Source organism: Eschrichtius robustus, chromosome X, assembly GCF_028021215.1.
Source record: "Eschrichtius robustus isolate mEscRob2 chromosome X, mEscRob2.pri, whole genome shotgun sequence".
NCBI classification, from domain to species: Eukaryota; Metazoa; Chordata; class Mammalia; order Artiodactyla; family Eschrichtiidae; genus Eschrichtius; species Eschrichtius robustus.
The window spans coordinates 19,410,469-19,424,081 of record NC_090845.1 but is presented as its reverse complement, the minus strand read 5'-3'; the positions used below and the strand labels follow the sequence as shown (position 1 = coordinate 19,424,081).

The 13,613-nt window shown below is 39.4% G+C and overlaps 1 protein-coding gene and 1 pseudogene across 1 annotated transcript in view; one reads left to right on the top strand and one right to left on the bottom strand.

The window, feature by feature from the left end:
* Positions 1-13,613, bottom strand: part of PHEX (phosphate regulating endopeptidase X-linked) — a 198,178-nt gene that overhangs the window by 51,447 nt on the left and 133,118 nt on the right. The window contains exon 14 of the mRNA XM_068533165.1: positions 4,482-4,585. Coding sequence (XP_068389266.1) covers positions 4,482-4,585 — 104 coding nt within the window. The remainder of the gene's footprint in view (positions 1-4,481; positions 4,586-13,613) is intronic.
* Positions 1,572-2,036, top strand: LOC137757276 (small ribosomal subunit protein eS19 pseudogene; annotated as a pseudogene).

Genomic DNA, 13,613 nt, shown 5'->3' with positions numbered 1-13,613 from the left:
TTTCATTCTTGCTGACATTTCCCATCGTGTTAGAAACTTCTTAATGCACATTTGTGCAGCTAAAATAGATTCCATGAGAATGAAACATAAAGGGTGTTTATCTCCTATACCCACAAAGAAGCAAAATGTTATTTCAGGGCTTTATGGAAATATAACCAGGATGTGCTGTTCAAAGTGAACTAGTGTAGTGGAGCTACTCCAGAATCATCCTCATTCGATTAACTCATGACATTAACTAATTTTCAGACCTAAAAGATGTCAGTTAAAGTCGATGGGTATCATAAAGCTAAAATTCCCCACAGTGCCTGAAAAAGGACCCACCTGAAATTTCTTCTAAAAAAATGACTTATCACATCACTTTACCATGCAAAGAGAATCTTAAATTTCCTAACATTGCTTTCCCTGATATAGACATATGGTCTGAGGAATTACTAGCCCTGCACTGATTCTCATTCCAGAAGAACTTTTCCAGAAATATTAACCAATTTAATGTCCTTGTGAAAGAGGTATTTGTTTTCATTGACAGAGAAGAAAAAGACACAAGTCACACAGTTTGCTTAAGCCCACAGTCGGCCAGCACTTTTCCAAGGCATAAATATTAGAAGTAGTCAAGGCCATTAGAATCTTACAGCCCATCAGTATTTTAGGACAATGTTTAAAATGACACATTTAGGAGTTTTTCAATTAGCAACCCAGGCCTTGCTATATACCCAAATGAATAATGACATTCTGAAATTAAAGAATTAACTTGGCAGCGTCTCCAATATAGAAGAATCCCTGAGAGCACCCTGAAAGTTCACAAAAATACTGGTGCGAAGTTTGAATTTTTCACAAGTTGCAAAGACAAGAGTTTGAACTTACCTGAAGTAGACCTGAAAGGGTAGGATGATTTACATATTACATGTAGATGCTCACTGAGATACTGGAAACTATTTGAAGTCGTGAGATTTGAGAAGCTAGTTTTAGAACCCTAAATCTAAAATTTCTATTGAGTAATTTAGGCTGGGAATGAAACAGGCGAGATGGACTGAGAGATACTGTGACGAGAGGAGAAAATCAAGGACAATGGAGCAGATGACTTCACATCAGCTCTCTGTCATTTCCAAAGAAGTTCTAAAGCCTTCTGCTTTCTTCCTTTGTGCTTTTGAGGGGAGTCACGGATAGGTAAGGGGAATGGTTCAGCTTTAGGCCTACTCCTTAAAGTCAAACACTTTTAACTTACTCTGTAGGTGCATATTGTAAGAAGATTTGAAGGGCAGAGGGCAGGATGGCTAGATGGGACCCATGGCTAAGAGGGAGAGGAGGTAATCACACCTTAAGCCAAGGGAGGGTAAAGGGCCTAGAGTTTTTCTAGAGGCCAGAACAGAGGAGGGAGTTGGAAGAGGGAGTAACGAGAGACCCATAGAGCATAAAAAGAGCCAGCCAAAGATCTGGAGACCAGAATATCAGCCAAGGTTAAAACGTGGGCCGTGAAAAAAAAAAAAAAAATGGGCCATGGAAGTCAGGCTTCCAGCTACGACACTATGAAAAGGTCAACAAATCCTTTCCACAAAAGCCAAGTATACCTTTCCCCTGGCTGGCAGCTTGGAGGCCGCACGATGCCTGGAGTTACAGTAAAAGACGTGAACCAGCGGGAGTTCGTCAGAGCTCTGGCAGCCTTCCTCAAAAAGTCCGGGAAGCTGCAAGTCCCTGCATGGGTGGACACTGTCAAGCCGGCCAAGCACAAAGAGCTCGCTCCCTACGATGAGAACTGTTTCTACACACGAGCTGCCTGCCCAGCACGGCACCTGTACCTCCGGGGCGGCGCTGGGGTTGGTTCCATGACCAAGATCTATGGCGGGCGTCAGAGATATGGTGTCACGCCCAGCCACTTCAGCAGAGGCTCCAAGAGCATGGCCCGTCGGGTCCTCCAAGCCCTGGAGGGGCTGAAAATGGTGGAAAAGGACCAAGATGGGGGCCACAAACTAACACCTCAGGGACAGAGAGATGTGGACAGAATCGCTGGACAGGTGGCAGCTGCCAACAAGAAGCATTAGAACAAAAGATGCTGGGTTAATAAACTGCCTCATTCGTTTAAAAAAAAAAAAGTATAAAAATGGACAAAACTGTCAACAAACAACCATTTTAGGGCCCTGGGAATTGATCAAAGGCAAACAACACATTGAAAAATGTTTAATTTTGAAAAACTGCTACAACTTAAGAGGAAGTAGAACAGGAGTCTGTGGCCTTCTTGCCTGGGACTACCAGCATCCCTCCCAGCTCAGTCAGCAAGAACTTATTTTATTAGGATAGGGCTGGCTGGAAAACCAGCAGCTTTGCTGCCACAGGGGGTGAACTCACTTGGGGTGGGGGTAAAAACCTGCAACTATGCCAGCTGAAAGTGATAAACCTGGTAGAAAACAAACGAGGAAAACCCACAGCTTTGTGAGCCTGAAGTTACAGTTCCCATTGGGGAAAGTGACAGATCAGCCAGAAATTTAAAAGGGAGACAGTGGAACTGAAAGAGTCACAGAAGGGTGAGATCAGCTCTCCACACATCCCTGGCTGACTGGGAAACCAGGCATGTGTACAGGGGAGACCCAAGAGAGCCCAGTAGAAAGTAAACTCCAAGGGTGACTGGGAAGGGCTGGTGACTTTGAATGCACACCCAAGCCCCACGCAGATCAACTGGCAGAGGGCAGAAGCCCTACAGGTTCAAAGTGTCTGAGCACAAGCTCTGCCCTGATCCCTGGCTGACGACTAAGCTATGCAGACTCAGGGACAACCTCCATGCAGTGAGGCTAAAAAATAAAAATGAGAATTTAAAAAATGAGTAGAGACATCCATGGCCACATACCGTAGCAGAGACAGATTCTACAGTGTTAGTCCAGGAAAGTTACTTTTAAAAAAGCCTCAGAAAAATAAACCAGAATCCACAGTTGCTACAATACGTTATCCTAAATGTCATTTTCAACAACGACAAAAAATGATGCTGGAAGAAAAAGTGTAAAGAAAAGCAATCAATAAAAACTGACTCTGAGTGAGCCCATATGTTGGATTTAACAGACAAAGACTTGAAAGCAGCAACTGTAAATTAGTTCAAAGAATTAAAATAAACTGTATTCAAACAATTAATGGAGAATATGATGACAATGACAACAAAGAAATAGAAACTATTACAAAAAAACAAATGGAACTTCAGGAGTTGAAAAGGGCAATCATCAAAATGAAAATTGTATTGATGAGTCACCAGCAAGTCTGAGAATACAGAAGAAAGAACTGGTGAATTTGAAGATGGATCAGTAGAAATAACCCAATCCAGAGAAGAGAGAGAAAACAACCCTGGAGAATTGGGTCATAGCAGAACAGAGTAATACCAGCAGGCAGAACACAAAGTAATCTAAACCTGAGCTGAAGAATTTCTCAGTTGTAAGCCTCCTGTTCATTTTGTAAAATGGGGATAATAAATAGTACCTATACCTCACAGAACTGACTAGAGGATAAAATGAATTAAAATATGTAAGTCACTTCCTGGAACATTATAAACACATAATAATTTTTAGTTGCTATCACCATCATCATTCACACTTTGCTAGGGAAGAAAATCATGAGTGGCCCTGACCCCAGTAGTTCCTAGTGAAACTTCCCTACCTGTAGGAAAAGTTCTTACCGCTTGCTGAGAAGAGGGATATAAATCATAACTGCTACCGAAGGAAAATAATAGAGCTATCAGTTCTTTGACACGCATTACCTCAACAAAGATCCTATAGTTACTTCATAATCACAGGCATACCCCGGAGATTGTAGGTTCAGTTCCAGACCACCATAATAAAGCAAATATCACAAATTTTTTGGTTTCCCAGGCATATAAAAGTTATGTTTATACTATATGGTAGTCTGCTAAGTGTGCAATGGCATTATAGCTAAAAAAATGTATATACCTTAATTTTAAAATACTTTATCTCTAAAAAATGCTAACCATCATCTGACAACACAGTGTTGCCACAAACCTTCAATTTGTAAAAAACGCACTGCCTGCAAAGTTCAATACAGCCAAGTGCAATAAAATGAGGTATGCCTGTATACAATTACTTCTACATTTGTAATCATACTTTACTTTTTAAATATTTGGTTTTTAAGATATTCAAAAGTTTCTGCCTGAGTGTGAAATTCTAGAGAAATTTGCTTATATATATATTCATAACAAGATCTAGAAATGATTTGAACATTTGCATCTTAATAAGCCTTCTTCTTATATGTGTTGATGCTAGGAGTAGGGTAGTCATAATTAGATTGAACAACTGATTCATATAATATCAGAAATAAGAGTTGCCAAAACATAACACAAACTTTGCCAAACAAAAATAACTGGCGAGCCAGCTACTCTGACTTGAGGGGAATTACAAAGTTTGCTCTAAAGAAACTCCACTTCCCACCAACATATTTATCTATTTCACTTTTTTTTTCTTTCTTTCTTTCTTTTTTTTATTTTTCTTACTCACTCTGTTTTTGGAACAGCTTTTCTCAGCCAGAAGAAATCAGTCTGTGCTAAATACTTGCGGGTTTGCAGGACGTTGCCGAAGTAGTCAGATTCTGAAAACTTGATCTAAATAAAACAAACCACAACCATCACTGTTCTACGTGCAGATAAAAGATGGCTCTGAAAAAAAAGACTTCAGCGCACAAATGAGCGAGCAGCAGAGACGCTGCACTCCTCACATCATCTCTCAGCCATCACCGGTTAACCCAGTCTTCACAAAGCCATGAAATTTAATCTCAGTGATTTTCTTGTAAAATAAAAAGCTCAAAAATCAATATGGTCATTTCTGGATGACAGTAAAAAACGAGAAGCTGCAGTAATTTACAATGCATTTCATTTGCTTTATAACTGAAAAATCTACTTTAGCCTTTACAGAACATATTATCTTAGGTTTGAAATTTCTTCGCCCACATGAGTCCTTGATCTTTTCTAAAAATGTGTACTTTATTTATTTGTCACATAGGTTCTTCTAATAGTTCAGAATAGTTCTTTCAGAATAGAAAGAACTAGTTCTTTCTAGAACTGAACAGAACTAGTTCTATTCAGAATAGTTCTTCTAATAGTTCTAATAGTTCAGAAAGTTCAGAATATAAACTTTCAGTTTATTCAGCTGAAACCTCGTTTAGTTCACAGATGATGATTTAGTCAAATGTTAAAATCTAATTTACTGTAATCAGTATTTGTTCATGAAGGGAAAAAAAATGAAAGTGATTCAGACTTATTTTCTACCCTAAGCACAATGGAGTCACTAGGATAGTTTGATTATTAATTGAAATTATCTATCAACGCTCAAAAAATGCTCTGGTCACTAAAGATTCATGAAATTACAGAGGCAAATCATAGATTATAGCTCGCATGGAAAAAAAGGAAGTTGATGGCTCACAACAATGTTGTCTATTAAAATAGGGAGAAAGACATAATTGATTCTTGAGTTCCTTTTCTTTTTTTTGGAAGGAGAAAGGCAGACAGTTTTAATTCTACAGGCACTCTATCTACAAAAGTAGCAGTACTTAACCTAAATATTGTAAATAATATCCATGTAACAGTAAAAGCAGTGGTTTGTAGTGATCCCTAATGCTTTGGTTTTAAAATATATTACTGTGGCAAATAAAATAAGAAAAATACACATTTGAATAAGCAAGTAACCAAGAGTAATCATATTCTTATTAGCTGTAATATTTTTGTAAATTTAAGCCATGACACTCTTTTAAAAGCAAAAATTAAAATATGGCAAATGAAGGTTTATGAGACCCACAGGCATCACATTACAGATATGAATGAATATACACAACTTGACAGTTACAGACTTGACAGCAGCCTATTTGCTGGCCAGTGTCTGGCTCAGGTTTATCTCTTCCCTAACATATCATGGGTACTCATTTTGTCTGCAGAGTAACTTCTGTTAATGACTCATCTTAGCAATCTTTCCAGGGGACCAGGCCAAAATATAAAGAAAAGAATAAAATAATTAATGGCACAGAGAGAAAGGCAGGAATGAAAGTATCAATTCCTGGCATGTTTGGCGTTCTACTTGGCCAACAAGTTACAGAGATAAGACTTCAAACTGTCCCTCCCTCAATCCTCTTAGGGGAGGTGGCTGATGAATAAATCGTGGTATAATCACATAATGGAAAACCACACAGAAGTCTAAACAAATGGTCTGTATGTGTGAACATGAAATAATCTCAAAAGCAATGCTGAGTAAATAAGACAAGTTGTATGTATTAGAGAATTTAAAATTTTAAAACTTATAAAACAATACTACATGCTGTTTATGGGCACATACCTATGTAGCAGAAGCATAAAGAAATGCATGGGAATGAGAAACACTGAATTCAAGAGAGCGTATCTAGGGAAGGAGATAGGCAGGGAAGAAGGACATTAGGTCAAGGAGGACTACACAAAGAATTTCCAATGTATCTGCTTTATTCATTTAAAATGTGTGTGTACATGTATACAGCTAATATGGCAATATGTTTAATATTTGTTAAAGCTAGAGGTGTTCAAAATACGATTTTACATACTTTTCCGATGTCTGAGATGCTTCATAATGAAAAGAAATCTTACAATCGATTGTATTTTAGATAGATGTATATACTCAGCCTCAGAAGAAACAGAGTAAGCTCCTTGTTTTAAGAAGCAACCCTAACTAGCAATTCTAATGCGTTCCCGGATCACACAGTTTAAAGATGTGTCCAGTGTTCAACCTTTTTTCAGCTTTTGTTCCGAAGACAGCTCTGCCAGAACTTTCAGAATATGATTGTAACTGACAGAAAATTCAGATACATTCTTGGGTTCAGAGCGTGCTCCGGAAAATTCTCCCAAAGGAATTTCCTTCAAAAATATTAACTTTTTTTAGACGCAGACGTAGAGAATGGACTTGACACGGGGAGGGGGAAGGGTAAGCTGGGACGAAATGAGAGAGTGGCATGGACATATATACACTACCAAATGTAAAATAGATAGCTAGTGGGAAGCAGCCGCATAGCACAGGGAGATCAGCTCGGTGCTTTGTGACCACCTAGAGGGGTGGGATGGGGAGGGTGGGAGGGAGATGCAAGAGGGAGGGGATATGGGGATATATGTATATGTATAGCTGATTCGCTTTGTTATACAGCAGAAACTAACACACCATTGTAAAGCAATTATACTCCAATAAAGATGTTAAAAAAAATATTAACTTTTTTTGTACTATCAATGGGGTCAGTTGTTACTTTTAGAAGAGTCTGCTAATCGTGTTACTTTCCTGTTCCATTCGAAAACAAAAACTTGACATTCAGGTTGTTCTACAGACATTAAATGGAAAACTACCCAAAAATTTCCTAAAGAAGAAGAGTTCCAAGTCTAAAAATACTTTACATAAATATGGTCCTACCATAGCCATGAAAATGATCGTGGGCAGCAAAACTCAGAGGCAAGTGATTACAAATTTGCCAACATCTTACCTATGTTTAGAAGGATAAATTTTAAATTGTTTTAATTATTAAACTGAGCATATTTTCTATTCCTTAGCCTGGTTCAGTTAATCTATTCCATTTATTTAATGGACATCACAGGTAATAGGGGACAATTTTTACTTTTTCCTGTAAGACGGGTTAAGTGTTTGGGAGTAAGGAACGGCCAGCCGCTGTTACCCCCATATGACAGATGGGAAACAACGATGGAGAGATTACGGAACCTGGCCAAGTCACACAGTCCAAATCATTAGGCTCCTACTTCAGTGTTATTTTCATTGGTCCTAATAAGAAAACTGGTGATTCAACAGAGAGAGTACAGGGAAGGAGGAGGAGAAGGTAAGAATTACGAGTGGGAGGAGAAGCAGTGATTAAATAAATCAGGGCACAGTTTACTTAATATCAGACAGCTGTTAAAATAACGGTAATGAAGGCTATGGAAGACAAGGACAAAACAATATGTTAACTGTAAAGGTCAGTATACAAAATTATATATAAGCATCAATTACAGCTATACAAAAATAGAAAGATAAAATAATACACTAAAACAAAAGTACATACTATTATGTTCAAGTACCAATATTCAGGGACTTTTTCATTCCTTTTCTCTATTTTTCAAATTTTCCACCATGTGATAATACTTAGATAATTTCAAATATTTCAATAGGGCCTTGAGTGAGAAAAAACTATGAAACCTAGCAACCACTGGGAAAGTTCTGCTTGTTGTAGAGATAGCAACAAGAATGAATGTGCATGAATATTTTAGAACCACTTGTAATCTTCAAAAAAAAAATGTTTAAACTCTGAAAGCGACAATAATTGGCTCAAAAGTCTCTTGTCCTTTCAGTTACTGGTGAAAATCTAGGTCAAGTTGATAATGACTTTCAATCAATTCCACCTCCTGACTTTTCAATTGAGTGACCTTTGGGGAATTAATTGGGGCTCCCGTGTCATTTCCTAAGAATAGCTGTCCAGATCATAAAATTTAGGGGAATCTGACTTTCTCTTTGTGGAAATCCTATCCTAGATGCCTAGCACAAATGCAACAGACTAAATGGAAGAATAAAGCTATTACCCTCCCCAAAGGTGAGGAACACATAATAAGGGCAGAACAAGGAAATGTGTTCAGCTTCTCTGTAGGACCAGTAAATACAAGCTGATAAGATACTACATAAGCCAATAGGAAGTACAGATTCTAGAACACTTTTCAAGTTAAATCCATTTAAACATACTCAGCAATATATCCAAATACCTCTAAGAAAGATTTTCTTTTAGGCACCCAAAGAACTCTGAATACTTAATGTAATCCAGATTTTAGAATTATGTTTTCCCTTATTTAAATAGCAAAGTCGGACTTCCCTGGTGGCGCAGTGGCTGGGAGTCTGCCTGCCAGTGTGGTGGTGGGGGGGGGGGGGGGGGGCGCGGGGTGGGGAGGGGGGTTAGGGCCTGGTCCAGGAGGATCTCACGTGCCACGGAGGGGCTGAGCCCGTGCGCCACAACTACTGAGCCTGCGCTCTAGTGCCCATGAGCCACAGCTACTGAGGGCCGCTCGCCTGGAGCTCGTGCTCTACAACAAGTGACGCTGCCACGGCGAGAGGCCCGCGCACCTCAACGAACAGTGCTGGCTGCAACTGGAGGGGGCCCGTGCGCAGCGGCGAAGACCCAACGCAGCCAAAAATTAAAAAAAAAAAAAAAGTATTTAAATAAAATAAATATATAAATAGCAAAGTAATACGCAAGATTGCTGTGTTTAGATGGCTTCGCTGTAAGTAGTATGTATGTATACATATATACACACCTACATACGGGGTGGTGTTCAAAATGTTTAACAACCTAAGTATACAGAACACTGTGGAAGATACAGTTCCCACAGGCATTCACATAAGGGTGACTCTGAGGGAGCACCAACTAGCACACCAACCAGGAACCAGATGCCCCGCTGCCACCACCGGGGGTAAGGGGAGGTCTTGGTCTGCTGCGGCCAGGGGAACACGAAGATGGGACTCCCCGTGTGCAGGAGTTACGGAGGACCGGCTAGAAGGCCGGTGGGCATCAGTGCACCTCGCTCCAGTGCCCACTCTTGCCTCTCCATGGTCATGGGGGGGTCAGAGATCACTTAAGAGAGCTGGCGGCATTGTTTCATTTTGTTTTTTTTACCAAGTAGTACAGAATTATTTCAATATTTTAACAACCTGTTTTTCTGGAGCATTCCACCTAAATATCACCTCACTCTTGCATAGTGGCAGCAGCACTCTCTGTCATTATGCACACAAAAATCATATACGCACATAAACACACAAGTGTTCCACTAGCAAGAGCAGACCAAGACCCACCCCAAAGAATATTATGTGGGTTCACATATTATCTACGTATCTCCACGTGCATATTTATGTTGATGTATGCATCACTCACCAGAAACACTGATCTTCTCTGAAAAATTACCCACATCCAGTTCTCCTAAGTAAATGGAGGCCAGCTGTGATTCTGACTTTAGCTCCTACTGCAATTTTCCATTGGTTTTCACAATGAGTGACGTGCTGAATGGGGTCAAGTATTTACCTACTGTCTCTCAGATACGTGCCCACCCTTTTACTCCGTTCTATAATATAATGCTAGGCTGTGAATCTGAAAACCACGTTTCCCAGGCTCCACTGCAGTCGGCTTCCTGCCAATAGGAGGCACTGGTGGAAATCAGCAGGTGGCAGGAGGGGAAAGGATGCTGTGTTTTTTCTCTTTCATTCCCTCTCTCTCCTCTTTCTTCTTCCGACAATGACTCTGGAAGAATCTTCAGTCCCTCTTCCACAGCCCCAGCTCTGCTCTGGAGTGGCAGTTCCTCATCTGCTCTCGAAAGCAATGGTACCACCACCTCCTCCCTTTTGTGTCCCTAGACACAGGGGTGGTAACTGCTTCCTAAAAAAGTTATTAATCTCTGGTTTACCTCGCCTTCCTGATTTTTGCATTCCAACCTATTTCCTGTATTATATCTCCTCTCTTTGAAATACCTGATGTGGTTTGGCTTTCCTGGCTGATACAGAAATCTTCCCAAAATTGGTATCAACTCACTCTTGCATCTGTCTCCATCAAAGAGCAGTACAGGTACACCTTATAAGGTTTATCTGAACGTGGACTGATGCCCATCTTTTTAGGCTAACTAGTAGGCTTTCCTGCATGCTACTGGGGGCTCACATAAAGGGCACATCCTTTTTCTTGTTCTTTTCAAAGACTACAGAAAGACTGTTGTTCAGCAGTATTTTGCTGGGTATCTCAGTTTACCCTGTCATCCTCAGAAGAGAAAAAAAAATTTTTTTTTTCTAATTCTTTATATCTGCCTCTAAGTTCTTTTCCATTTGCTCTTATCTCCATATGAGCCCAACTTGAGTTTTCAGCCTTTCCCTTGACCTTCATCTAATCCATTCCCCAATCTCTATCCTCTTTCCTTTTGTGTTTGTACCTGATGAATCACCTTCACTTGCATCAGATAAAGTAAGCTGTTTTTCATTTGCAACAGCCTGTCATGTTCAGAGCTTGTATTACCAGAAATTTCTCATAAGCCCAACAGTAGTCCTTATCTACATATTCCTCAAAACTGAAAACACAGTCCCACTGTGTATCAGCAATACTTTAGTCCTTTTGCTATTAACCTCGGTGACACTATTACTATCACATCAAGCATCCTTTACCTATCTTCCAGTTGGGTTTTATTCGTTTCCTCTATCAGTTTCTGATCATGAATGTATTTTTACTTCATGTATTTGGATTTTTTCACCGTCTTTTTTAAACTGTTAGAAACTCTTGGGTGTAATTGTGTCTGCTTCGGCAATGAGTTGGGTGAAAGCCATTTCTTCACAAAAGTACTTAAAAATTTTGGTATATAATGGCTTCAGTTCAGGCCCTGGAGACATGAGGAAATACACCTAACACTGCATCCTGTTTGGCGTCTGGTTTCTTTTCACAAAAGATACTACATTTATTGAATCCTTAAACTTGGGGCATTCACTTTAAACAGCAGCAGACTGCCAAAAAAACCTGATCCACTAAACACCGTGAGTGAGCCCTGAATGCTATCTTATTTGATTAAGGCCTGAGACTGTTCCATCTGTAGAGCCTCTTAAATCAATTTCAGGCACATGGATACTGCATGTGTTAATTCGTAATGACCTTTCCAAACCAAAATAATTTACTATCATAAGTGAAAAACTGAAGAAGCCATAACTAACACTTAACAGTGTGCTTACTCTGTGCCAGGGTCAATTCTACATACTTTAAATATGTTAACTTATCTGATCCTCATAGCAGCCCTATAAGGGAGGGATTATTACTATCTCCATTTTGATATGAAGAAACTGAGGCACAGAGAGGTGGCATAACCTACCCTAGGTTGCACAGCTAGGAAATGGCAGAATGGGGATTTAATTCCAGACACTTTGATTCCAGGGTCCATGTTCATAACCACTACACCAAACTGCCTCTCAAATTCTCGCCTGCATTCTTCAAGTATCTGCCAATCACATGTAATTATCCAGGTTCTACTGCTGAGGTACTTTGTGCCCTGGTGATGCCCTTCTTAGCAGCAATAGTTCTCATACTGATAAACAAAGTTATAGCTATCATTTATGGGGAGACGACTTATGTGCCACACATTATGCTAGGTGCTTTTACATTTACATAATCTCATTTAATCTTCTCAAAAATACTAAGACTTGGTTATTATTATCTCCAGTATCCAGATAATCAAAGGCATGCTAACTGAAGTAAAATAACCTGCACAAGATCAAACAACTAGCAAGTGGAAGAGGAAGAATCACTTCTTCGTCACTTAACAGTATGACCTCCCTTCTCTTCACTCATCCCATCCCAACCAGCTCTGGGAAAGCAGTTCCCACCCACTCTTCGACTCACTCCTCCTCTGTTCCTCCAGCAGAGCTGCCTGACAAGAACCCTGCAAAACCCCTTCTCTGATTACAAGTAGAGCTTCCTGGGCCCAGATTTCAGTCCTGGCTCTGACACTTGGCATGGCACTGAGGAAATCACCTAACTTCTTTGAGTCTCTATGTCCTTTTCTGCGAGATGGGGATAAACACCATCTATTTCACAGGATCAGTGTGGGGCTTAAAAGATAATGTTACGTGAACGTGGCAAATGTGTCAGTATCTTTAATTATCATGCTAATAGTGAGATTTTTCAGGATCAAAACAATGTATAATAAGATGGGCTGTCTGAGCTTTGGGATACTGTGAAGCACAATTATTTTCCTCCACAGCAACTGGATCAATACTTTGGAAGGCTATATCTTGGAGCCCAACTGAGAAACTTTCTAATTAATGCTTTCACTCACTTTTGAATAATCTTATAAAATTCCAGTGTTCATCTATAAAGCTAGGATTGCTTACAGATATGCAACTTATTAAATCACAGTTTCAGGAAAGAGCTATACCTCAGAACCACTGTTATTTAATGAATTCCAAAAAACTACTTTTTCAAGAAAATCTAGTGAATGATAAAAACAGGGGTTTTTGTGAGGAAGAAAAGTTCTTTACCAGAACTATCTGTAGGAAGGAAAATAACAGTGGTTATGATTAGAAAGGCCTGGAATGAATGTATCTACTGGAAAATATATGTCCCAAAATACTGGAATAAAAAAGAATTACTATTCCTCCATCAGTAACTTACTGCAAATATACAATCCAACTCACAATAAATTATAGAGTCATATGTATATGCACTTAGTTTGCCAAAACACTCATAAAGTTTAATGAAGTTAACTTCCAACAGGCAAGATTTATTACTAGTCATTTAATATGAATGAAGCACATAAAGACTGTTTAACAACAAACATCATACATTCACCGTTAGAACATGCTCACTAATTGTAAAATACTCAATTTGCTTAATTCTTTCCTTTATGATCAAAGTAGACCAAATCCAAGTCCATTTGCTTTATGGTACCCACTCAGCTACACATTCTTTCTGACACTTCCTTTATTTTGAATCTGCTCTAAATCTTGTGATATGCCTGGCATAATGAGGCTGATATCTAGCCAAGGAATGAATCAAAAGTTGGTGCTTTTTGGCACCACCAGATTTAACTGCCTGGACTTGGGTTAGCTGAAAGGCCGAGGCCAGTAAAACTTGCCCGAAAA